At 44.5% G+C, this 27366-nt stretch overlaps 1 protein-coding gene across 8 annotated transcripts in view; it reads right to left on the reverse strand.

Annotated features, from left to right (window-relative positions):
- The window catches only part of gdpd2 (glycerophosphodiester phosphodiesterase domain containing 2), a 224312-nt gene that overhangs the window by 71000 nt on the left and 125946 nt on the right, over positions 1 to 27366 (reverse strand). For 7 of the 8 annotated variants that reach the window (XM_068047952.1, XM_068047953.1, XM_068047955.1 and 4 more), the window contains one exon: positions 12267 to 12360. The exons of the other annotated variant lie outside the window; for it this stretch is intronic. In XM_068047952.1, coding sequence (XP_067904053.1) covers positions 12267 to 12360 — 94 coding nt within the window. The remainder of the gene's footprint in view (positions 1 to 12266; positions 12361 to 27366) is intronic. 8 annotated transcript variants of the gene reach the window in all.

The following is a 27366-nucleotide window of genomic DNA, read 5'->3' on the forward strand; positions in this document are numbered from 1 at the left end:
AATCTCATAGAAACCTATAAAATTCTAACAGGACTTGACAGGGTAGATGCAGGAAGGATGTTCCCGATGGTGGGGGCATCCAGAACCAGGGGTCATAGTCTAAGGATATGGGGTAAATCTTTCAGGACTGAGACGAGGAGAAATTTCTTCATCCTGAGAGTGGTGAGCCTGTCGAATTCGCTAACACAGAAAGCAGTCGAGGCCAAAACATTTATGTTTTCAAGAAGGAGTTAGATGTAGCTCTTGGGTCTAAAGGGATCGTGCGGTATGGGGCAAAATCGGGAACAGGTTACTGAGTTGGATGATCAGCCATGATCATAATGAATGGCGGAGCAGGCTCGAAGGGCCGAATATCCTACTCCTGCTCCTATTTTCTATGTTTCTATGTAAATTATGGAAATTATGGTTAAGAAGGCATATGGGATCCTGGGCTTTCTAAATAGAGGCATAGAGTACAAAGGCAAGGAACACTGGTTCTGCCTCAACTAGAATAATATATCCAATTCTGAGCACTGCACTTTAGGAAGGATGTGAATGTTTTAGAAAGAGTGCAGAAAAGATTTACAAGAATGGTTCCAAGGATGAGGGACTTCAGTTTCGTGGATAGATTGGAGAAGCTAGAGTTGTTCTCCTTAGAGGGGAGAAGTTTGAGGGGAGATTTGATAGAGCTGTTCAAAATCATGAGGCGTCTAGACAGAGTAGATAGGGAGAAACTGTTCTCATTAGCGAAAGGGATGAGAAACAGAGGATACCGATTTAAAGTGATTGGTAAAAGAACCAAAGACGACATGAGGAAAAACGTTTTTTTGCGTATCGAGTGGTTAGGATCTGGAAATGCACTGTCTAAGAGGTTAGTAGAGGCAGATTCACTCAGGGCTTTCAAAAGGAAATTAGATAAACACATGAAGGAAAAAAATTGCAGAACTAAGGGGAAAGGATGGGAAGTAATACAGCTAAATTGGTCTTGCAGAGAGCAAGCACGGACTCGACAGGCCAAATGGCCTCCTTCTGTGCTGTAATCATTCAATGATTCTATGATATTGGATAGGCCTGCTATCACAGCACCCTAGATAGTGTAAGTATACCATTAAAGTAAGGATATCAGAACTATGGAAAAGTTGCAGCCTAAATTCACTGGAATCAAACCATTGATGGGTGAGAGTAGATAGTTCTAATGAAAGATTTGAAAAGCTAGGGTTGTAATAACTTACTTTTTTGAGGTGAGATCCAATAGTCGTGTTTTAAATTTTGGAACAGTTTGAGAGATTAAGTAGTTATCTAGTACATATCCTCTATATCCTACCATTCCCCAGTGTGTGAACTCTATATCCTATTGTTCCTCAGTGTGCATCATCCACATCCCAATTCCCAAATGTCTATTCTCTATTTTCTATTGTTCTGTGTATCCTGTATATCCCAGTTCCCCACTTTGTATCCTCTATATACCTGTTACGCAGTGTGTATCCTGAGGGGTTGGATACCCCCTTCTTTATCCATATTGATCTTGTAATCCACATCTCATTGTTTCTTAATGTGTCCTCTATTGCCCACTATTGTTGGGTATGTATCATCTGTAACATCCCAGAATTATATTTATTATGTGCTGTGCAATAGGTTTGTTAAGGAAAAAGTGGAATTTTATAGGCTGCAAATAAATTGAGGGGTTTGGATGGTTTGTACATCGGATAATGAATCGCAAGGAGTGAATTACAGGCTATATTTAAGTAGATCAGATGGTTTACATGTATCTCTGTGGATCGGTGTATATTCATGACTGTTGCCAGTGGAAAAACATATGTTTTAGTACAATCCTGGTGGGTCAGTTTATTTATTATTTTCCAACTGCAAGGGTTCTGGTACAATTAAAGCCTGACAAACTTAGAGTCTCTTAGAATGTGATACATTTATTATCTGTGTCTTATTAAGTTCAGTGAGCATTGTGAATGAGGAAATGCTTCTGTGACTTCCTAAAATTCCCTGAATAGATTACATGTTCCATCCAGAATCTGTTTTCATGTCCAAACACATGTAAATTTGAAGTTCACAGGTGTTTTATAAATTGCTGCTAACATTGGACAAGGTTTTATTGACATTCTTTTGCTTCAACTGAAGAGAACTTCAATAATGAGGAGAAAGATTCCTAGGCAAGGGGTGAAGGGTTTGCTTACATAACAGGGAGTTAAATCCCCCAAAATTGACGTCAGGTTGGGATCTCGACATCTTCCCGCCCTCTTCCAGGTTTCTACGGTGGGGGAGGGGGATTAATGGTGAGTGGGGAACTCCCATGGATCTGTTGGGTAAGTAATTAAGGTAATTAAGAAGTCAATTAATAACTGTTTTAACCCTCAATACTGGATTTCTCACATCGTGGACCTTTTTCCCCCACACTGATAGCAACTTGCCAGGGTCACTGAGGCTAGTGCACAGTGGGAAGAGCTTCTGACAAGTGAGGAAGGCTTTGATCAGTGAAACTGAAGAGCTCCAGCCATGATGAGGTGAGAGGCTGCTGTTCAAAGCACTTCTTCTCTCAGAGGGCTATCACTGCCTGACAGGTGACTGTCAATTTCTGGGAAGGCACTTCACTTGTCTAGCACTTCACTCACTTTCAGCTGCACTTCCCTGCTGCCAGCCTTCAACATGGCATGGGATCAGCTTATGTAGCTGCACTTTGCACCTCTAATGAGGGGCAAGAGCAGAAGGAACACCATCACCATCAGCACCAGCAGCCTTCTCCCCATCCTCATGCCCCACCATAGTGCAGAGTACTTGGACACTAAGATCCAGCTGGAAGTAGGTGAGACCCCCCCAATACAAGGTCTATCGACAGACGATCAGCTCTCTTGACATATCTGAGCACCAGTGCCTCAAGAGGCTCAAGCTCTTACAGCAGGTTTCTGCTGACATCTGCAGTCTCCTGGAAAAAGACCTCCTTCCCAGGTGCATGTCACTGGAGGGCCAGCCCACCGCTGCCCTTCTGGGTCTCTGCCTGTTGCCAAGTTGCGTGCTCTCTTCTACAAGGAGAGAAAGCAGAGTCGCTTGAGTGTTCATAATGCCTTATATGGAGAGGAGGGAAGGACACCATTTGTGGAGGATGACCGGGTGCAAGAGGGCAATAGGCTGAGAGTGAGTGTGAGTGTTGGCTGCTCAGATGGTGATGTGAGGTGCCTGGAGAGAGAGGAATGAGTTTAGCTGAATGGTGTGTTGTCCTGAGGAGTACTGTGCAGGAGAATGTTGTGAAAGTCAGAGTGTGGGGCTTGGCACCTGAAAGTGTTATGTCACTCACTGGTCTTGCCCTCCTGGGATCCTGGATCCTCTTGGTGCACTGTTTCCAGTTTGCAGGGACCATACTTCAGCTGCTCACTTCCATCCATGCCTGCTTGATTGGAGAGGTTGTCCTCTTCCCCCTGTCCTTGGGAGAGCTGGCCTCACTGCTGTCCCTCAGATCCCACAGCAGGATTGTCAGGTAAGTGTGAGAGATCTGAGGAGCAGACTTCCCAGGTCTCCTATCCATTCCTGTGGTTGCTGCAGCCTCAAAAATCTAATTACTGGTGAGCGCTTGTAACCCATGTCACAGGCCCTTTAATTAGAAATCCTTTGGCAGATCCAGCACGTCATTCCTCCCTGATTGGTCAGGGAACCCGGAGGCGGGATGCTAATGCCGTAGCTCAGTGAAAGAGCTTTGGCAAAGCTGCCAATTAGTGAATCGGGTTCCCAACCCACAAATGTTCCCGCCATTCCAGAAGGGACTAAATGCAGAAGATTCTGCCCAATATGTCTTTCCACTGTTGCTGTACAATTTGTGGATATTATCTTGATTATATAATCATCTTGATGTAATTTATTTGGTTGAATTTTGTGGTCATCAAGTTGAGGAATGTTATTGGTGAAGAAAAGAACACTTCCCATTTCAGACACTTGGGGCAGAATTTTAACTGTCAAGGGTACACGGGCACAGGTGTGGGTGCAGGGTTAAATCCCTGAATAATGGTGTCAGGTCGGGAACCCGACATGATCTCATTCACTTTCAGGTTTGACCCAGGTGGGTTTGCAGGCAAGTGGGGAACCCCATGCAGCTGTCAGGAAAGTTATTAAAATATGCAAACAGGTAAGTAGTTTTGAATTTAACTCTATATTCTGACTTTAACAGGCAGTGTATGGGTTCCCAACCTGGGTCACTGAGCCGAGTGCACAGTGGGAAGTGAATGCTTAATGAAGTTGACGAGCTGGGAAGACTTTATAGACTGAAATAGCTAAACTTGTGGCCAGCCACAGTGAAAGGCTTGTGCTTTCAGGATTTGTTCTGAGAGCCTGAAATCACTACTTTGAGTTTCAATTTCAGTGTTCTGATGTTACTTTCAAGTGCTTTGGAGTATATTCACCTGCATCTCAACTTTCTTGCTGTCAGCCTTCATTACAGCATGGGAGCAACTTACGCAGCTGTAGCCTGGACCTCTGATGAGGAGCAGCAGGAGCAGCCACACCAAAATCAGCAGTACCAGGATCCATACCAACAGCTGCAGCAACAGCAGCAAGGACACCAGCAGTAGCAAAGATACCAACAGCAGCTGCTTTCTTTGCAGCCATATGCCACTCCACAAGATAGAGGAGATGGACAGAGAGCTCAAGCTCGAAGGAGGTGATACTGCAGCACAAGGCCTACAGACAGAGGGTTAGCTTGCTCAACATGACAGAGCAACAGTGCATCAGGAAGCTCAGGCTTTCATGCCAGGTCATTGCTGACATCTGCACCCTCCTGGAACAAGACCTCCTTCCAAGAGTACCAGGTGGGCACGCATTGTCAGTGGCCATCAAGGTCACCACAGCCTGGAATTTCTTTGCCTCCAGCTCCTTCCAGGGATCTGCTAGAGACATTTCCAGGACCTCTCACTCTGCTACCGATAAGTGCATCACCCAGGTCACCAATGGCTTGTTTTCCTAGGCCGCCAATTAAGTCCACTTTGCCACAGATGAGGCCAGTCAAACATAGAAGGCTGTTGGTTTTGCTGCAGTGGCTGGATTCCCACGGGTACAGAGACTCACTGATTACACACATGTGGCAATCATGGCACCCTCTGATCAGCCTGGAGTCGTCAATAATCACAAAGGAATCAGACGGTTCAAAGGGGAAGTGAAAAAACACATAAGAGAAGCAAAGAGACAGTATGAAACGAGACTGGCAGCTGACATAAAAGGGAACCTAAAAGTCCATTATCAGTATATAAATAGCAAAAGGGTGGTAAAAGGAGGAGTGGGGCCAATTAGGGACCTAAAAGTGGATTTATGCATGGAGTCACGGGACATGGCTGAGGTACTAAAGGAATACTTTGCATCTGTCTTTACCAAGGAACAAGATGCTGCCCAAGTCATGGTGAAACAGGAGGTGGTTGAGACACTGGGTGGGCTAAAAATTGATAAAGTGGAGGTACTAGATAGGCTGGCTGTACTTAAAAGTCGATAAGACACCAGGACCAGATGACATGCATCAAAGAAGACGGAGAGAAGGGTGGAATTTGCAGAAGCACTGGCCATAAGCTTTCAATCCTCCTTAGATACAGGGGTGGTGCCAGTTGACTAGAAAAGTGCAAATGTTACAACCTTGTTCAAAAATTGGTGTAAGGACAAACCCAGCCAGTCAGTTTAACCTCGGTGGTGGGAAAGCTTTTAGCTTTTAGAAATGATAATTTGGGACAAAATTAATAGTCATTGGGAGAAATGTGTATTAATTAAGGAAAGCCAGCACAAATTTGATAAGGGGAAATCATGGCTAACATATGCTTGAGGTTTTTGATCAGGTAGTGGAGAGGGTTGATGTGGTGTACATGGGCATTCAAAAGGCATTTGATAAAGTGCCACATAACAGGCTTGTCAGCAATGTTAGATAGAGCCCATGGAATAAAAGGAACAGTAGCGGCATGATACAAAATTGGCTGAGTGACAGGAAACAGCGAGTAGTGGTGAACGGTTATTTTGCAGACTAGAGGAAGTTAGATAGTGGGGTTCCCCAGGGGCTAGTGCTAGGACCCCTGCTTTTCTTGATATATATTAATGATCTAGACCTGGGGGTACAGGGCACAATTTCAAAATTTGCAGATGACACAAAACTTGGAAGTATTGTAAACTGTGAGGAGGCTAGCGATAAACTTCAAGAGGACATAGTCAGGCTGGTGGAATGGGCGGACAAGTGATAGATTGAATTTAATGCAGAGAAGTGTGAAGTGATTCATTTTGGTAGAAAAAATTATGAGAGGTAATATAAATTAAAGGGTACAGTTCTAAATGGGGTGCAGGAGCAGAGGGACCTGGAAATATATGTGTACAAATGAATAAAGGTTGCAGAGCAGGTTGAGAAAGCAGTTAATAAAGCATATGGGTTCCTGAGATTTATAAATAGGGGCATGGAGTACAAGAACAAATGAGTTATGATGAACTTGTATAAAACATTGGCTCAGCCTTGACTAGGAGTATTGTGTTCAGTTCTGTGTACCACACTTCCAGGAAGGATGTAAAGGAGAAGGTGCAGAAAAGATTCATGAGAATGGTTCCAGGGATGAGGAACTTCAGTTACCTGGATAATTTGGAGAAGTTGGGCCTGATCTCCTTGGAGAAGAGAAGATTAATAGGAGATTTGATAGAGGTGTTCAAAATCATGGGGTCGGACAGAGTAAATAAAGAGAAACTGTTTCCATTGACCGAAGGATCCAGAATCAGAGGACACCGATTGAAAGTGATTGGCAAAAGAACCAAAGGCGATATGAGGAAAAACGTTTTTTTACGCAGTAAGTGGTTAGGATCTGGAATGCTCTGCCTAAAAGTGTATTGGAGGCAAATTCAAATTGAGGCCTTCAAAATAGAATGGGACAATTACCTGAAGAGAAAAAGTTTGCAGGGCTTCGCGGAACAGGTCAGGGAGTGGGACTTGGTTAGTTGCTCTTGCAGTGAGCCAGCACAGACACAATGGGCCAAAAGGTCTCCTTCTGTGCTGTAGGCATTCTATGATTCCACTCCCTCAATGTCCACCAAGTAACTGCAAGAAGGTGGTCATGCATATATCGCTAGATAGCAAAGGAGCTGCTATGACTCATTCATTTTTGCGGCAATCACATCTCCAGCAGGGTTTCTCTCCTCCATGTAGTGCCAGCGGCTGGCTGCTGGGAAACCAGGGCTATCCTCTCAGGACCTGGCTGCTGACTCCTGTGAGGAACTCTACCAGTGAACCAGAAGAGAGATCCAATAGGAGCCACATCACCACCAGGGCAATCATAGATAAAGCAATTGGGTTGCTTAAAATGTGGTTCAGGTGCCTAGACGGATTTGGAGGCACCCTTCAGTATGCCCCATCAAGCGTCTGCAGGGTTGTTGTGGTCTGCTCTGCCCTTCACAACATTGTACTGCAGAGACAACTGGAGCTGCAGCAGGAGGAAGGCGCAGAACACCTGGCATTCTCCTCCTCCTCCGAGGAAGAGGACTTGGAGCCAGATGTGGCCATGGTGCCTGCAGTTGCACACTTGCTGCCAGAGAAGCCCAATGCAGACTCAGCAAGGCACGCTTCACTTAATATGTGGGCATAAAGCTATCTAAGTTTGTCATCAGAAACCCTGTGCCCCCCACACTCCCACAAGACACACCTCATTCCAACAGTCAACCATCACCATTTCCTCGAAAGGCTGGGCACACCATTCACCTGAAGGCTACTGTCCAGGGTAAATACAAATATACAAATTAGGAGCAGGAGTAGGCCACTCAGCCCTTCGAGCTTGCTCTGCCATTCAATAAGTTCATGGCTGAACTGATTATTCTATATTTCCACCTACCCCCAATAACCTTCCACCCCTTTGCTTATCAAGAATCTATCTACCTCTGCCTTAAAAATATTCAAAGACTCTGCTTCCACTGCCTTTTGAGGAAGAGAATTCCAAAGACTCACGACCCTTTGAGAGAAAAAATGTCTCCTCATCTCTGTATTAAAAGGGCGACCCCTTATTTTTAAACAGTGACCCTAGTTCTAGATTCTCCCACAAGGGGAAACATCTTTTCCACATCCACACTGTCAGGACCCCTCAGGATCTTATATGTTTCAATCAAGATGCCTCTTACTCTTCTAAATTCCAGTGGTACAAGTCTAGCCTGTCCAATCTTTCCTCATAAGACAGCCCACCCATTCCAGGTATTAGTCTCGTAAACCTTCTCTGTACTGCCTGCAATGTATTTATATCCTTCCTTAAGTGGAGACCAGTACTGTACACAGTGAGATGTGGTCTCACTAATGCCCTATACAGCTGAAGCATAACCTCCCTACTTTTGTGTTCAATTCCCCTCGCGATAATCAATAACATTCTATTAGCTTTCCTAATTACATGCTGTACCTGCATACAAACCTTTTGCATTTCATGCACTAGGACACCCAGATCCCTCTGCATCTCAGAGCTCTGCAATCTCTCACCATTTAGATAATATGCTTCTTTTTTATTCTTTCTGCCAAAGTGGACAATTTCCCACTTTCCCACGTTATAATCCATTTGCCATGTCTTTGCCCACTCACTTAACCTATCTATATCCCTTTGTCTTCTTCACAAGTTATTTTCCTACCTATCTTTGTGTCATCAGCAAATTTAGCAACCATACCTTCAGTCCCTTTATCTAAGTCATTTATGTAAATTGTAAAAAGTTGACCGCCTAGCACACCACTCATTACATCTTTCCAACCAGAAAATGACCCATTTATGCCTACTCTGTTTCCTGTTAGCTAACCAATCTTCTATCCATGCTAATATGTTACCCCCTACACCATGAGCTTTTATTTTCTGCAATAACCTTTGATGTGGCACCTTATCAAATGCCTTCTGGAAATCTAAATACAATACATCCACTGGTTCCCCTTTATCCAAAACACATGTAACTCCCTCAAAGAACTCCAATAAATTGGTTCAACATGATTTCCTTTACACAAAACCACGTTGACTCTGCCTGATTACCTGGAATTTTCTAAATGCCCTGCTATAATGTCTTTAATAATAGCTTCTAACATTTTCCCTCAGACAGATGTTAAGCTAACTGCAACAAAGTAGAGACCATTAAAATGACGGCCTGTAGTTTCCTGCTTTCTGTCTCCGTCCCTTTTTGAATAAAGGGGTTACATTCGCTATTTTCCAATCTAACGAAACCTTCCCAGAATCTAGGGAATTTTGGAAAATTAAAACTAACACATCAACTATCTCACTAGCCACCTCTTTTAACACCCTACGATGAAGTTCATCAGGACCCAGGGACTTGTCAGCCCGCACCTCCAACAATTTGTTCAGTACCACTTCCCTGGTGATTGTAATTTTTTTTGAGTTCCTCCGTCCCTTCCATTTCCTGACTTACAGCTAATACTGGGATGTTACTTGTATCCTCAATAGTGAAGACCGATGCAAAATATCTGTTCAATTCATCTGCCATCTCCTTATTATCCATTATTAATTCCCCAGACTCACTAAATGGGATATGCAACAAAGTAGAGACTATTAAAATAACGGGTTCAAATAAAATAAAGTCATTCATTCATTGAAATAAACATCATTATGACTCCATTAACATTGCTATACACACCCAAGTGAATCGCCTTGTGCAATTAATGTGCCTTTCTTATCTGCTTCCTCTTACTCCTATGTAGTGCAGCCCCTGTTGCTTTAGTTAAGCAGGAGGCAGGCTGCTCGCTCGCTTGCTCTGAGACATGAGATGTCCATGGAAGATGTCCTCTGGGTTTTGGATGCCCCACCTGCACCAGTTCAGGGGAAGACGAGGTCATCAGAGGAAGAGACAGCATGTGTGGCTCTGTCTGGGTGGAGAGGGGGCAAGGGATGAGAATTGGGGCAGTTGAGAAGAGTTCCCACTGCCATGAGCCCTTTCTAGATCTTCTTTTCATGGCCCACCTGTACTTTCCTACTAACTATGAGTGGAAGAGCAGTATGTCAGTGAGGCATCGAGCCACCAAAGCAAGGCTCTGCTGCATTCTGTGTAAAGTGGAAGTCAGAGTGTGCAAGCCATTGGCCTGGGACAGCATGCACTCGGTTGCCAGCCAAGTCAGATTCTCCAGGCAGGTGGCCACTCTTTGTATGGAGGTGGACATCAGCGCAAATACCTGAGACAGCATGGCACTCATGCTAGAGATGAACTCCTCCAATCTCTCTCCAAAAGTGTGCATGGTCTCTGGAAATGGTGACAGATGTGCACATATTTTTCACTGCTGCTCCACAAATTCCCTTTTCATGAATGACCCCCCCGAGGTTCGGCATCTACATCCAGCTGAGCAGAGCTTGGAGTGCCCTGTTCCCACTGATGGGGAGTCTCCACTGCTGTCCATCTCGAGTAGCTGCTCATATCTGATGTACCCCTCACCATGTGACAACCTAGCTATTTTTACCACATTACCCACCGAGGTGTGTGTATCTGTGCTGGTGGAGGGTGCGTATGCGTCATATGATGGTGCAGCCTCAGAGTGCTCGCCCTCCTCTGAGGACTCCTCGGCCTGGTCCTTCAGCAGCTCCTCTGTCACATACGAACATACCCATGAAGGACCCGTAGGAGATGAAACACATGGGTACTGCTGACATTGAGAAAGGGTGAAAACTCAACGTAGTGCATATCATGACAGCCCAGTTCGTGGTGACATCAATTCAACATAAGTGACTGTTAAGTGCCAAGTGGCAGTGCATCATCTAATTCTGTCACCAGGTCTCTGGGCCATCCCCATCTCTCTGGGACATCCCCATCGCTGACGCCTAGTGTTTGTGCTGCCCAGCTGATCTCCAGGGCATCCTCCTCCAATGCGGTCTGGATGGTTATGGCTGCAAGTCTACCCACAATTCTCCACCTCTCCCTGGAGTTGTGGGCTCTCTTCTCTTGCAGTGGTAAAGCAGAAAATTATGAGTCTGAGAAGTGGAATGTGTGCTCGGGATGGAATGAGAACATTTCTGGCAGGTGACTGTGAGGGCTGGTATGAGAGGGCAAAAGGCGAGGATGAGTGTGAGTGTTGTCCATTGAGATGGAGATTTGAGGAGGTGCCTGTAGAGAAAATATGGTGTTGAACTGCAAGGTGTGACAGTTAGAGGAATGCTATGCAGGAGAATGTTAGGGAGGTCAGACAGTGATGGATGCCATCTGGAAGTGGTCTGGCCCTCAAATTTCCAGACCAAATCAGGTTATTAAACTTTTCCAGCACTGAATCCAGTTCCTGGGCATTGCATTCCTCCTGCTGACATGACAGCCTCTGCTACTTCCAGCCATGTCTGCTTTATTTGGCTGGCTGGCCTCTTCCTCCCCTCCACAGGGAAAAAGGCTTTTCTCCTGGCCCTTACCGCCTCCAGCATGATCTCCAGGACAGAGCCAGAGAATCAAGGACGAGCCTTCCCACCTATTCCTTCCATTCCCTTGCTTTCAGATTGCTTCAGCACCAACCTTTTCTGTAGCCATTCAGACCCCTGCCAGGGTACCTTTAGATAGAGGGCCTTCATTCACAGAGTGTGGGTCGTCATCATGCCCACACTCTATGACTTGCCGGGAAATCTAGAAGTGGGATGAGTTAAACAGCCATTGCAAAGCCCGCCTCAAGTAGCAATGAGTTACTGACTCACTACTGGCCTCCCTACTGCACGCGGGTCAATTCTGCTGAGATTTCACTCTCAGTATCAGCATTAAACATTTACCAGCGGTAAATTACAGATTAGAAGCAGAGTTCAATTCCATCTATTGCCCCATCAAATACTCTCAAGTAATATGCAGCACAGAGTAGATGAAAAGTATAAATCTCTTTATATTGTTCCATTCAGCACTACCAAGTGAGGTAAATTATGGGTTAGGTGAGCCTACAGGACCCTTTATGCTGTCTTATCAAACACTTCTAGGTCAGGTATTACACAAGTTTCAGGCCAAGTAAAAGCTTCCTTTACACGACCAACAATATACCTCAGGCCCAACTTTAAAAGGTTGCACCAGTGTTCTATTTCCAAAACCAGCTATCTTTCACCCTCTCAAAATGAAATTGACAATTCTGTGCCAAACTGTAAGTCTTGTGATGTTCAGTTGGCCAATTTGCACCAAAATTTCCCAAATTCTATTCACATAAGATGTTGCAGCCAATAGACATCTAAGACTACCATGGGTTTAATTTGGGACAAATTTGAACTCAGGCTTCAAATTTTAACCCACTATATCACAGTGCCCCAGTAAATTTAATAACAAATAAGTCAATAACTTAAAATCAAATCTATAACTCATCAATACCTTACCATTAACAGGGACAAGTAGCTAAAGATGATTGCTGTCAATATTAGGAGAATCACTGACCAATCTAACCACCGATGCAGCTTTGCAAATAAATGCCTGTAATGGAACAGGAAGAGATTAGTCCTTGAACAGCCAATCCTTCATGTGTGATGCACATGTTGTACCTGGTAATTGTTCCAATTTGGTATGGTAAGGGTCAGATACAATGCAGTGCTCCTTCTATGTCACCCTTTTGGCTCCCTGATGCACTCGCAGGCATAGAATATTCAACTGAGTTGTATAAGGCTCAGACCAGAGACTTTTTGGAAGAAGGTAGATTATGAGGTCAAACAAAAAATAACTCCCAAGTGCTCAATTACCCCTTGCTGCTGTACTTTATGCCTTAATCAGGCTGGTTAGGGCTAGTTTGGAAGAGGCAATTTGTACAGACTCCCCCTGTTGTGAAATCATGAGGTTCTGGATACAAAGAATGAAAACAGGTTGTATTCATGATGTATATTTGAAATTGAATTTAATAGTGTTGGATCATATAAAACTCAACATAAAACGGCTGAAATAGTATTATTCAGAGGGATGGCAGGAGGGTGTTTCCCAGAGAAATACTGGAATCAAAAGAAAGATGCTGGAATGGTAGCTTGTAGAAGAACTCTGGAATGATACCTCACAGAGAGACAGTTAAAAAGCATTTTCCATAAAAGTGCTGAAATGGTATTTCCTAGAGAGATGCTAGAACTATTATGGCTTGGATTTTGCAGTCAGTTGTGAAGTGGCAGCATTCGCTGCTGACTGCACAAAGAAATCCGAATTTACCTGGTTTGTAGGCTGCAGCAGGATTGACACTTCTTGCTGCAGCATGGTCCAACGTCAAAAATATCAGCAAAGCCTAGCAATGTGGTGCATTATGACCATATGAATTAGGATCAGAAGTAGGCCATTCGGCCCCTCTAGCCTGCTTCACCATTCATTAAGATCATGGCTGATCTGTTTGTGTCTCGAATTCCACACTCCCATCTACCCCCAATAATCTTTGATTCCCTTGCCTAACAAGAATCTATCTACCTCCACCTTAAAATATTCCATGATCCCACCTCCACCATCTTCTGAGGCAGAGAATTCCAAAGTCACACAACACTCACAGAAAAAACTTCTCCTCATCCCTGTCCTAAAAGGGCAATCCCTAATTTTTAAACAGTGGCCCCTTGTTCCGGACTCACCCACAAGAGGAAGCATCCTTTTCACATCCACCTTATCAAGACCGTTCAGGATCTTATAGGAACATAGGAGCAGGAGTTGGCCATTCAGCCCATCGAGCCTGCTCTGCCATTCGACTCGATCATGGCTGATCATCCATTTCAATGCCTTTTTCCCACACTATCCTCATATTCCCTTATATCATTTGTATTTAGAAATCTGTCAATCTCTGTTTTACACATATTCAATGACTGAGCTTCCACAGCCCTCTGGGGTGGAGAATTCCAAAGATTCACAACTCTCTGAGTAAAGAAATTTCTCCTCATCTCTGTTTGAAGTAGCTTCCCCTTTATTTTGAAATTGTGTCCCCTGGTTCTAGACTCCCCAACCAGGGGAAGCATCTCACCTGCATCTACCCTGTCTATTTTGTAGGTTTCAATGAGATCACCTCTCGTTCTTCGAAACTCTAGAGAATACAGGCACAGTTTCCCCAATCTCTCTTCATAGGATAGTCCTGCCATCCTGAGGACAAGTTTGGTGAACCTTCGTTGCACTCCCTCTACGGCAATAATATCCTTCCTAAGTTAAGGGGCCCAAAACTGCACACAGTACTCCAGGTGCGGTCTAACCAAGGTTCTATACAATTGAAGCAAGACGTCACTACTCCTGTACTCAAATCCTCTTGCAATGAAGGCTAACATACCTTTAGCCTTCTTAATTGCTTGCTGCATCTGCATGTTAGCTTTCAGTGACTTATTGAACACCCAGGTCCCTTTGTACATCTACACTTTCTAATCTCTTACCATTTAGGAAATACTCTGCACATCTATTCCTCCTACCAAAGTGGATAACCTCACATTTTTCCACATTATATTCCATCTGCCACATTCTTGCCAACTCACTAAGTCTGTCCAAATCCTATTGAAGCTGCTTTGCATCTTCCTCACAACACACATTCGCCACTCACTCCCATGTTTGATTGTTCCCCGCTGCATTGCCCGAAGAAGCAAAGCGGGCCATGAGGGGTGATGTGAGAGTGAATGGCCGAGAGGAGGGAAGCGGAGCAGCCTGGAGCTAGCAGCTGGAGGGCTGGGGGGACACAGGGAATGTCGAGGCTGGGAGTGAGTGGCTGAGAGGGGGGAAGCGAGCCTGAAGCGAGTGGCAGAGGGGGGGAGAGTGGGTAGCTGAGGGGAGGAGGTGGGGGAAGGTGGCAGGGGTAGCGAGTGGCTGAGGGAAGGCAGCGGCATGGCGGGGAGTGAGCAGTCGAGCAGGGTGAAGCGGTGATTGAAGCAGGGAAGGTGGGAGGGAGTGGGGTACGGGTGAATGGAGACGACTACTGAGGGGTGCGTACGTCATTGCGCGGTGACGTCATGCAAGCGCACGCGCACATTCATACTGGCAAGCTGGAAAATGTTTGCATCACACTATTGACGTCTGCGATCGCTCTGTGCATGCTCTGTGTTGTCAGTATTCACTTTGTTTCTTTTATTTATTCGGGGGATGTAGGCGTCACTGGTTAGGCCAGCATTTATTGCTCATCCTTAATTTCCCTTGAGAAGGTGACGGTGAGCTGCCTTCTTGAACCGCTGCAGTTTTTGGCGTGTAGGTACACCCACAGTGCTGTTAGGAAGGGAATTCCAGGATTTTGCCCCAGCGACAGTGAAGGAAAGGCGATATGGCTCCAAGTCAGGATGGTGTCTGGCTTAGAGGGGAATTTGGAGGTGAGCGTTTTATGATGATTTTAAATACTGTTAAACATTTTGAGCACTTTTTAACTTTTTCGAGGGGCCCTGCTGTAATTATCAGCTCTAATTCCTTGCACAAAATATCTGTGCAAGTAATTGGTGAATTTAGGTTATTTGCCCACTATTTAGCAAATAGCCCAAATTCACCCACTGCTGGTCCCTGCCACTTTAAAGATCGGAATGGCGGGGCCAGCTTCATATGCTCCTCCAGAGCCCATTCAGGCACACTGCAACTTCCGGTTTCCAGCACCATTTTGGCTTGCAATATGGCAAACGTCTCAGCATTTTCCGCTATTGGGACGCCGCAAAATATAGGCCATTGTTACAAAATGCACTTGTTCATGGAATATGATTTTCCATCTTTTTGTTATGGTAACTTTGGATTAAAACCAAGCTCAGTTAAAGAAATGACCTAATCCTATAGGGAAGGAAATCTGCCACCCTTACCCGGTCTGGCCTACATGTGACTCCGGTCCCACCGCAATGTGGTTGACATTAAACTGTCCTTTGAACTGGCCGAACAGCCACTCAGTTGTACCAAACCACTACAGAAAAGTTGAAAAAGAATAAAACCGGACAGAACACCCGCGATCGACATAGGCACTGCAAACGACAACAGTACCCACTGCACGGACGACCCTGCAAAGCTCTCCTTACTAACATCTGAGAACTTGTGCCAAAATTGGGAGAGCTGTTCCACAGACTAGTCAACTGACAGCTTGACATAGTCATACTCACTGAATCATACCTTACAGTCAATGTTCCAGACTGTTCCAACACCATCCCTGGATATGTCCAGGACAGACCCACCAGAGGTGGCGGCACAGTGATATACAGTCCGGAGAAAGTTGCCCTGGGAATCCTCAACAGTGACTCTGGATCCCATGGAACCAGGTTAAACGTGGGCAAGGAAATCTCCTGCAGATTGTCATCTACTGCTCTCCCTCAGCTTATGAATCAGTATTCCTCCATGTTGAATATCACTTGGAAGAAGTACTGAGGGTAGCAAGGACAGAGAATGTACTCTGGGTATGGTCTTCAATGGCCATCACCAAGAGTAGTTCGGTAGCATCACTACTGACCAATGTGACCGAGATCTGAAGGACATATCTGCCAGACTGGACATGCAGCAGAAGGTGAGGGAACCAACAAGAGGGAAAAACCTGCTTGACCTTGCCTCACCAATCTACCTTTCACAGATACATCTATCCAGGTCAGTATTGGTAGGAGTGACCACCGCACAATCCTTGTGGAGACGAAGCCCCGTCTTCCCACCAAGGATACTGTCCATTGTGTTGCATGGCACTACCACTGTGCAAAATGGGATGATTCAGAACAGATATAGCTGCTCAAAACTAGGCATCCATGAGCCACTGTGGGTCATCAGCAGCAGCAGAACTATATTAAACCACAATCTGAACCTCACGGCCTGGTATATCACCCACTCTACCACTACCATCCACCCAGAGGTTCAACCTTGGTTCAATGAGGAGTGCAGGAGTACATGCCAGGAGCAGCACCAGGCCTACCTAAAAATGAGGTGCCAACTTGGTGAACCTACAACACAGGATTAACTGTATGCTATACAGCAGAAGCAGCATGCGATAGGCAGAGCTAAGCGATCCCATGACTTACGGATCAGATCAAGGCTCTGCAGTCCTGCCACATTCAACCATGAATGGTGGTGGACAATTAAACAACTAAGCGGAGGAGGAGGCTCCACAAACATTGACATCCTCAATGATGAGGGAGTCCAGCACAACAGTGCAAAAGTCAAGGCTGAAGCATCTGCAACCATCTTGAGCCAGAAGTGCCATGTGGATGATCCATCTCGGCTTCCTCCTGAGACCCCCAGCATCGCAGATGCCAGGCTTCAGCCAATTCAATTCACTCCATGTGATATCAAGAAGTTGCTGAAGGCACTAGATACAGCAAAGGCTATGGGCCCTGACAATATCCTGGCAGTAGTACTGAAGTATTGTGCTGCAGAACTAGCCATGACCCTAGCCAAGCTTTTCCAGTCCAGATACAACACTGCCATCTACCTGACAATATGGAAAATTGCCAAGAGATGTCCTGCCCACAAAAAGCAGGGCAAATCCAATCTGGCCAATTACTGCCACATCAGTCTACTGTCGATCATCAACAAAGTGATGGAAGATGTTATTGACAGTGCTATTAAGCGGCACTTACAGAGCAATAACCTGCTCATCGATGTTCAGTTTGACTTCCGCCAGGGCCTCTTGGCTCCAGATCTCATTACAACCATGGTCCAAACATGGTCAAAAGAATTGAATTCAAGAGGTGAGGTGAGAGTGACTGCCCTTGACGTCAAGGCAGCATTTGACAAAGTGTGGCATCAAGGAGTCCGAGCAAAATTGAAGTCAATGGGAATCAGAAGGAAAACGCTCCACTGGTTGGAGTTATACCTAGCACAAAGGAAGGTAGTTGTGGTTTTTGGAAGTCAAACATCTAAGCCACAGGACATCACTGTAGGCATTCCTTAGGGTAGTGTCCTATGCCCAACCATCTTCAGCTGCTTCATCAATGACCTTCCCTCCATCATAAGGTCAGAAGTGGTGATGTTTGCTGATAATTGTGCAGTGTTCAGTACCATTCGTGACTAGTCAGATACTGAAGCACTGTCCACATGCAGCAAGAACTGGATGACATTCAGGTTTAGACTGATAAGTGGCAAGTAACATTTGTGCCACAGGACAAGGGGCTAGCAAGCAGGACCTCAAAAGTAGTAATCTCCGATTGCTCCCAGTACCACGCGCACGTGAGTATCGATATAGGAGGATAGTGCAGATGAATGCGTGGCTGGAAAGATGGCGCAAGATGGAGGGTTTTGGAATCCTGGGGGACTGGGATCAGTTCTGGAGAAGATGGGACTAGTACAGGCTAGACGGGTTGCACCTGAACAGAGCTGGGACAAATCTCCTTGTGGGGCGATTTGCTAGTGCTATTGGGGAGGGTTTAAACTAACTTGGCAGGGGTGTGGGAACCAGGAGATAATAAGAAAGGAACACCAAAGAGAATTGGAAGAGACTGTTAGCACTAGCGTAGGAAATAGCAAAGTAGTAGATGGGGTCAGAGTGAGAGTGTTAGTGCTAGAGAAGGGACCAGTTCTGTATTACATGGGAGTGGACTGAGAAGGACGACGAGGAATGCAAAGACACGATTACAATGCGTGTGAGTGCTGCTTGTCTGCACTGAGTGTGAAGAAGGGAGTTTGGTAAGTGAGTGAATTTTAAGGGTTAATCTCTCAAGATTAGTTTTTGTTTGGTTTACATCTAGCAATTAATTGAAATTTCTATTTCAGTTAAGAGGTAAGTGAGGTTTCTTGCAGTTTTAAACAGGGGTATACTAATACTCTGAGAGCAGCTGAAGCTAGTTAATTAGGTAGCTAGCTTAAACTGGTTTCTGAGCGTTAGCAGAGCTCTAGAAGAGCTGACACAACATTGTTTTCAGAGTATAGATTGAGGGGACTGTCAGTGCTATTTCTCTGCACTGAGTGCGAGTGGATAGCACAGAGTGTGAAGAAGAAAGTTTGGTAAGTGAGGGGATTTGGGAAGGAGGGGAACTATAAATTAAAAGAAAATAAATTTGAATGCACAGAGTGTAAAGTGGGAGTTTGGTATGTGAGGAAGGGGCTCCTTTTTTTCTTACTTTCTTCTACCTTTTTTCAGCCTCCAGTAGCTGCCTCTCCCTTTGGTACAGGGGAAGCAGTTGATTGGTGAGTAACTGGTAAGTTATTTTACTTCTGATTGTAACAAAAAGCTTTTAAAGTTATGTTATGGCTGGTCAGCTCGGCCAGGTGGAATGTATGTCCTGTGGCATGTGGGAAGTCATGGATGCATCATGTATCCTAGACAAACACATCTGCAGGAAGTGACACTGGCTACAGAAGCTTGAGCTCTGGGTTTTGGAACTCGAGTGGCAGCTGGAGTCACTGTTCTGCATCTGTGAGGCAGAGGACTCTATGGATAGCACATTTAGGGAGGTGGTCACACTGCAGATGAGGAGCATGTAGGCAGATGGGGAATGGGTGACTGCCAGGCAGTTTAAGAGAACTTGGCAGGCAGTGCAGAAGTCCCCTGAGTCCACCTTGCTTGCTAATTGGTTTTCCATTTTGGATACTAGTGAGAGCAATGGTTCCTCGGGGTAGTGCAGCCAGAGAAAAGTCTGTGGCACCATGAGTGGCTCAGCTGCACAGGAGGGGAGGAAGAAGAGTGGAAGAGCAATAGTGATAGGGAATTTGATAGTCAGGGGATCAGACAGGCGTTTCAGTAAATGTGACTCCAGGATGGTGTGTTGCCTCCTTGGTGCCAGGGTCAAGGATGTCAGAGCAGCTGCAGGACATCCTTCTGGAGGAGTGTGAACAGCCAGAGGTCGTGGTCCACATTGCTACCAATGACATAGGTAGGAAAAAGGATAAGGTCCTGAAAGCAGATTTTAGAGAGTTAGGAAGGAAATTAAAAAGCAGGACCTCAAGAGCAGTAATCTCAGGATTACTCCCAGTGCCATGTGCTCGTGAGCTTAGGAATAGGAGGATTGATTGATTGATTGAACACATGTCTGGAGAATTGGTATAGGAGGGAGGGCATCAGATTTCTGAGGCATTGGGACCGGTTCTGGGGCAGGTGGGACCTGTACAAGGTGGACCTTCCAGGACCAGAACTAACATCCTCACAGGGAGATTTGCTAGTGCTGTTGGGGAGGGTTGAAACTAGCTTGTCAGGGGGGTGGGAACCTGAGGGGTAGCTCAAATTGGAAGGAAGTAAAGCTTGTAACAGGAGGTAGCAAAGTAGCAAGTGACATTAGAAGGCAGGTGAAACAAAGGCAAGCATCAACTAGGCTTAGAATGCAGAATGTCAAGAAGATAAGGTTAAGGGTACTCTACCTGAATGCATGCAGCATTTGCAACAAGGTAGATGACTTAAAGGCCCAAATGGAAGTAAATGGGTATGATCTAATTACCATAACAGAAACGTGGCTGCAAGGTGACCAAGACTGGGAACTGAATATTCAAGGATATTTGACATTTAGGAAGGAAAGGCAAAAAGGAAAAGAAGGTGGTGTTGTGCTGATAAGGGATTGGATCAGCACATTAGTGAGGGAGGATCTCCGATCAGAAGAACAAAATGTGGAATCTGTTAGCATGGAGCTAAGAAACCACAAGGGGCAGCAAACATTGGTAGAAGTTGTTCATAGGCCACCAAACAGTTGTGGTAGTGTGAGGCATGGCATTAGTCAGGAGATTAGAGAAGCATGTAGCATGGATACTACAGTAATCATGGGTGAATTCAATCAGTATATAGACTGGGTAAACCTAATAAGCACTAATGCTGTGGAGGAAGATTTTCTGGAGTGTTGGGGATGGTTTTCTAGAGCAGTTTGTCGAGGAACTGTCTAGATAACAGGCTATTTTAGATCTAATATGTAATGAGTAAGGGCGAATTAATAATCTTGTTGTAAAAGAACCTTTTAGGGATGAGATATGAAAGAATTTTACATTTATGTTTGAAAGTGAGGTAGTTCAATCTGAAGCCAGGGTGTTAAATTTGAACAAAAGAAATTATGAAGGTATGAGGGGCAAATTGATTGAGGTGAATCGGGAAAATACATTAAAAGGTATGACAGTACATAAGCAATGGATAGTCTTTAAAGAAATATTACATAATTTACAGCAACTATACATTCCTTCAAGTTACAAAAACCCCAAAAGTAAAGGCAGTCAACCATGGATAACAAAGGAAGTTAAGGATTGTATAAGATTAAAAGAAAAGGCCTATAAAGTTGCCAGAAATAGTAGCAAGCCTGAGGATTGGGAGGATTTTAGAATACAGCAAAGGATGACGAAGAAAGATAAAGAAAGAGATTATAGAATATGAATATAAGCTTGCAAAAATATAAAAACTGACTGTAAAAGCTTCTATAGGTACATAAAAAGGAAACATTTGGCTAAGACAAATGTAGATCCTTTACAGGCAGAGTCAGGAGTATTTATAATGGGGGAATAGAGAAATGGCAGAGAAGCTAAATGATTACTTTGCATCTGCCTTCACTGAGGGAGGGGGGGGGGGGGGGGGATGGAGAGGAATGAGAAATTGAAGAAAATTAGTCTTAGTAAGAAGTTTATATTGGAGAAATTAATGGGGCTGAAGGTTGATAAGTCCCCAGGACCTGATATTCTACATTCCAGAGTGTTGAAAGAGGTATCTATGGAGATAGTCAATGCATTGGTGATCACGTTCCAAAATTCTACAGACTCTGGAGTGGTTCCAGCAGATTGGAAGGTTGCAAATGTCACCCCACTATTTAAGAAGGGAGGGAGAGAGAAAACAGGGAATTTCAGACCTGTTAGCTTTACATCAGTCATTGGTAAAATGCTAGAATCTGTTCTAAAGGATGTGATCAATGGGAGGCTTTTAAAAGTGAGATAGGAAGAGTTCAGGGCTGGCATGTTCCTGTTAGATGGAAGGGCAAGGCTGGCAAGTTTAGGGAACTTTGGTTGACGAGGGATATTGAGGGTCTGGTCAGGACAAAGAAGGAGGTCTATGTCAGGTATAGGCAGCTGGGATCAAGCGAGTCCCTTGGAGTATAGGGGATGTAGGAGTACACTTGAGAAGGAAATTAGGAGGGTGAAAAGGGGCCATGAGATTTCCCTGGCAGATAAGATAAAGGAGAATCCTAAAAGATTCTATAAGTATATTAAGAGTAAAAGGGTAGCTAGGGAGAGAGTAGGTCCCCTTAAGGATCAGTGCGGTAATCTATGTGTGGCGCCACGGGAAATGGGCGAGGTCTTGAATGAATATTTCTCGTCTGTATTTACTATGGAAAAGATCATGGAAGCTAGTTCAAGGGAGGGAACAGCGATATCCTGGAGCATATCAACATTACAAAGGAGGAGGTGTTGGAGGCTTTGAAGCGCATTAAGGTGGATAAATCCCCAGGGCCTGACCAGGTATATCCTAGGATGCTGTGGGAAGCAAAGGAGAAGATTGCTGGGGCCCTGGCAGAGATTTTTGTATCATTGTTAGCCACGGGTGAGGTACCGGAAGACTGGAGGATAGCTAATGTAGTGCCTTTATTTAAGAAGGGCAGCAGGGATAAGCCAGGGAACTACAGGCCAGTGAGCCTTACATCAGTGGTGGGAAAGTTATTGGAAGTGATTCTGGGACAGGATTTATATGAATTTGGAAAGGCATGGTCTGATTAGGGAAAGTCAGCATGGCTTTGTGCGTGGGAAATCATGTCTCTCTCAAATTTGAGTTTTTCGAAGAGGTGACCAAGAGGATTGACAAGGGCAGGGTGATGGACGTTGTCTACATGGACTTTAGCAAGGCCTCTGACAAGGTCCCGTATGGTAGGCTGGTCCAGAAGGTTCGAACACATGGGATCCAAGGTGAGCTAGCAAATTGGATACAAAATTGGCTTGGTAATAGGAAGCAGAGGGTGGGAATGGAGGGTTGTTTTTCAGATTGGAGGTAGGTGACCAGTGGTGTGCCGCAGGGATCGGTGCTGGGCCCTCTGTTAGTCATGTATATTAATGATTTGGATGTGAATGTAGGGGGCATGATTAGTAAGTTTGCAGATGACACCAAAATTGGTGGTATAGTGGACAGTGAGGAAGGTTGTCTAAGGTTACAACAGGATATAGATCAACTGGGAAAGTGGGCAAGGGATTGGCAAATGGAATTTAACTCAGACAAGTGTGAAGTAATGCATTTTGGGAAGTTAAACCAGGGCAGGACATATACAGTGAATGGCAGGGCCCTGGGGAGTGTTGTTGAGCAGAGACCTTGGGGTGCAAGTGCATAGTTCCCTGAAAGTGGCAACACAGGTAGACAGGGTGGGGAAGAAGGTGTATGGCATGCTTGCCTTCATCGGCCGAGGCATTGAGTACAAGAGTTGGGATGTCATGTTACAGTTTACATAACGTTTGTTAGGCCGCATTTGGAGTACTGTGTGCAGTTCTGGTTGCTGCACTAAGGAAAGATGTGATTAAGCTAGAGAGGGTGCAGAAAAGATTCACAAGGATGTTGCCTGGTTTGGAGGGCTTGAGTTATAAAGAGAGATTGGATAGGCTCGGTCTGTTTATCCTGGAGCAAAGGAGGCTGAGAGGGAACATGATAGAGGTATATAAAATTGAGAGGCATAGATAGGGTAGATAGCCAGAGTCTGTTTCCCATGGTAGGGGTGACTAAAACTAGAGGGCATAGATTTAAGGTAAGGGAGGAGGTTTAAAGGGGATCAAAGGGGTAAATTTTTCACACAAAGAATAGTGGGTATCTGGAATGAGCTGCCAGAGGAGGTGGTGGAGGCAGGAACAGTAGCAACATTTAAGAAGCATCTGGACAGGTACTTGAATGAGCAAGGCATAGAGGGATATGGAATTAACGCAGGCAGGTGGTATAGATAGGCATTATGGTCAGCATGGATGTGATGGGCAGAAAGGACTGTTTCTATGCTGTACGACTCTATGACTCTATGACATTTGGATAATAATGGGCATGGTCAACATGGATTTATGAATGGCAAATCGATTATGAATTCGATGAACATGTTGGAGTTTTTTGAGGATATTATTAACAGAATTGGCAAAGGGGAGTTGGTGAACATGGTATACTTAGATTTTCAAAAGGCCTTTGATAAAGTCCCCCACAGGAAGTTGGTTAGCAAAATTAAAGCTCATGAGATAGGAGGTAATATACTGGCATGGATTAGGATTCGTTATCAGGCAGAAAACAGTAGGAATAAATGGATCATTCTCACGTTGGCAGGCTGTGACTAGTGGAGTACTGCAGGGATCAGTGCTTGGGCCCCAGTTGTTCACAATATATATCAATGATTTGGATGTGGGGACCAAATGTAATATTTCCAAGTTCGCGGATGACACAAAACAAGGTGGGAATGTGTTGAGGTAGGTGCAAAGTGGCTTCAAGGAGATTTGGAAAGACTTAGTGAGTTGGCAAGAATGTGGCAGATGGAATATAATGTGGAAAAATGTGAGGTTATCTACTTTGGTAGGAGGAGTAAATGAGCAGAGTATTTCTTAAATGGTAAGAGATTAGAAAGTGTAGATATACAAAGGGACTTGGTTACCCTTGTCAATAAGTCACTGAAAGCTAACGTGCAGATGCAGCAAGTAATTCAGAAGACTAATGGTATGCTTGCTTTTATTGCAAGAGGATTTGAGTGCAGGAGTAGTGAAGTCTTGCTTCAATTGTATAGAACCTTGGTTAGACCGCACCTGGAGTACTGTGTGCAGTTTTGGGTCCCTTACCTTAGGAAAGATATTATTGCCATAGAGGAAATGCAATGAAGGTTCACCAGACTTGTTCCTGGGATGGTGAGACTGTCCTTGAAGAGACTGGGGAAACTGCCTATATTCTCTAGAGTTTTGAAGAACGAGAGGTGATCTAATTGAAACCTACAAAATACTTAAAGGGATAGACAGGGTAGATGCAGGTAAGATATCTCTCTTGGTTGGGAAGTCTAGAACCAGAGGACAGTTTCAAAATAAAGGGGAAGCCACTGAGGACAGATGAGGAGAAATTTCTTTACTCAGAGGGTTGTGAATCTTTGGAATTTTCTCTTCCAGAGAGCTGTGGAAGCTCAGTCATTGAGTATGTTTAAAGCAGAGATTGACAGATTTCTGAATACAAATAACATAAGGGGATATGAGGATAGTGTGGCGGGGCGGGTGGTGGGTGGTGGGGGGCGGGGGAAGGCATTGAAGTGGATGATCATTCATGATCATATTGAATGGCAGAGCAGGCTTGATGGGCTGAATGGCCTACTCCTGCTCCTATGTTCCTATATTTCTATGTGTGTAAATGCATGTAAATTGTGTAAATTCTGGTGAATAAGGTTGGTGAGCTACAAACAGAAATAACAGTATGGGAATATGATGTAGTGGTAATAATGGAAACGTGGCTTAAAATGGCAGACTGGGCACTGAATATGCAAGGGTACAAAGTGTTCGGAGAAGGTAAAAAGGGAGGTTGTGTAACAGTCCTGATTAGGAAACACATTGCAGGGCTGGAAAGGAAGGATGTCCTTGAAGGGGCAAGGACAGAATTCACTTGGTTACAGTTGAGGAGCAAAAAGAGTATGATCACAGTACTAGGAGTATTCTATAGGCCTCCAAATAGTGAGTGAGATAGAGGAGCAAGTATGCAGGGAAACCAGAGATGTGTAAGAACTATACAGTTGTGATATTGCGGGACTTTAATTACCCAAATATCAATTGGGAAGATTTTAGAGTAAAGGGTAAGGAGGGGGGAGGAATTTTTCAAATGTGTTCAGGACACTTCCTTTCTCTGTATTTTCTCAGCCCAACTACAAAAGAGGCATTGCTGGATCTGGTGCTGGGAAATGAGGTGGACCAGTGTCTGTGGAGGAGCACTTCAGTAAGGGTGATCTTCGTATCATAAGTTTTAGACTAGTAATAGAGAAAAGCAAGGAACAAAATAAGGTAGAATATCCAGATTGAAAGAGGGCTAATTTCAATGCAATGAGAAGGGATCTAGCCAGGGTAGAATGGAACCAAAGACTGACAGGAAGAGCTGTATCGGAACAATGGTTTTTTTTTGAGGAAGAGATGCTTCAGGTACAGGCTAAGAACGTTCCAACAAGGGTGAAAGATAGGGGAACCAAGGATAGGGCAGCTTGGTTGACAAGGGAGATAGAGATTGGCAAAGTGAGAATATGGAAATAGAATGGCAGTCAACATAAGGGAACCCAAAGATCTTCTACAGGCATGTAAATAGTAAGCGGGTAGTAAGAGGTGGAGTGGGGCCTATTAGGGACAAAGTAGGTAATATATGCTTCGAGCCACTGGGCAAGGCTAATAAATTTAATGTGTACTTTGTATCAGTGTTCATTAAGGAAGTGGAGAGAGTAGAGGCAATGGATAGGATAAAAATTGAGGGGAGATTCTAAAGACTGGCAATGCTTGGGGTAGCTAAGTCACCTGGTCCAGATGATTTGCCTTGGGTTGCTAAAGGAAGTGGGGATGGAGATAGTGGAAGGGCTTGCCATGATCTTCCAATCTTCCCTGGATACGGGGGAGGTTCCAGAGGATTGGAGAGTGGCAAATGTGACACCCTTATTCAAGAAAGGGTGTAAGGACAGTCCTAGCAACTACAAGCCAGCTAGTTTAAAATTAGCGGTGGGTAAGGTTTTAGAAGCCATCAGGGAAAATATCAACAGGCTCCTAGAAGTTCGAGTTAATTAAGGATAGCCAGCATGGATTTTTAAAAAGCAGATCATGTTTGACTAATCTAATTGAACTTTTTGATGTAACAGAAGGTTGATGAAGGGAATGCGGTGGATGTTGTTTGTATGGATTTTAAGAAAGCATTTGATGAGGTACCACATGAGTGGTTAACAAAATTGAGGATCATGGAATAGGATGGTCAGTATCCAATTGAGTAAAAAAATGGCTTATGACAGAAAACAGTGAGTTGTCAGTAAATGGTTGTTTTTCAGACTGGAGGATGGTAGACCGTGTGTTCCCCAAGGGTCAGTGCTGCGACAGCTACTTTATTTTGTTATATATAAATGACTTAGACTTTGGAATACAAAATTTGTTGACAACATTAAACTTGAAGTACGGCAGTGAGGATGATGTGAACTGCCTGCAACAGGACATCGATAGGCTAGCAGAATGGGCAGAGAGGTGGCAGATGGAATTTAATTCTTACAAGTGAGGTGATGCATGTTAGCAGAAGGCATAGCGAGAGGCAATATATACTTAATGGCAGTGTTCTAAAGCATCTGCAGGAACAGAGGGACCTGGGAATGCATGTGCCTTGATCTTTGAAGGTGGTAGGACATATTGAGAGAGTAGTTAGTAAAGCGTATGGCATCTTGGGCTTCATAAATAAAAGAATTGAGTACAAGAGAGAATTTATGCTGAAGCTTTATAAAGGTCTGGTTAGACCCCAACTGAAGTATTGCACCAGTTCTGGTCACCACACTTCAGGAAGGATATGAGGGTCTTAAGAGGGTGCAGAGGAGATATACCAGAATGGTTCCAGGGATAGAGGATTTTAGTTACAAGCTTAGGTTGGAAAAGCTGGGTTTGTTCTCCTTAGAATAACAGAGATTGAGGTGAGATTTAATAGAAGTGTGCAAGATTATGACACACTTA

The sequence above is a fragment of the Heterodontus francisci genome, chromosome 15 (assembly GCF_036365525.1).
Source record: "Heterodontus francisci isolate sHetFra1 chromosome 15, sHetFra1.hap1, whole genome shotgun sequence".
Lineage (NCBI taxonomy): Eukaryota > Metazoa > Chordata > Chondrichthyes > Heterodontiformes > Heterodontidae > Heterodontus > Heterodontus francisci.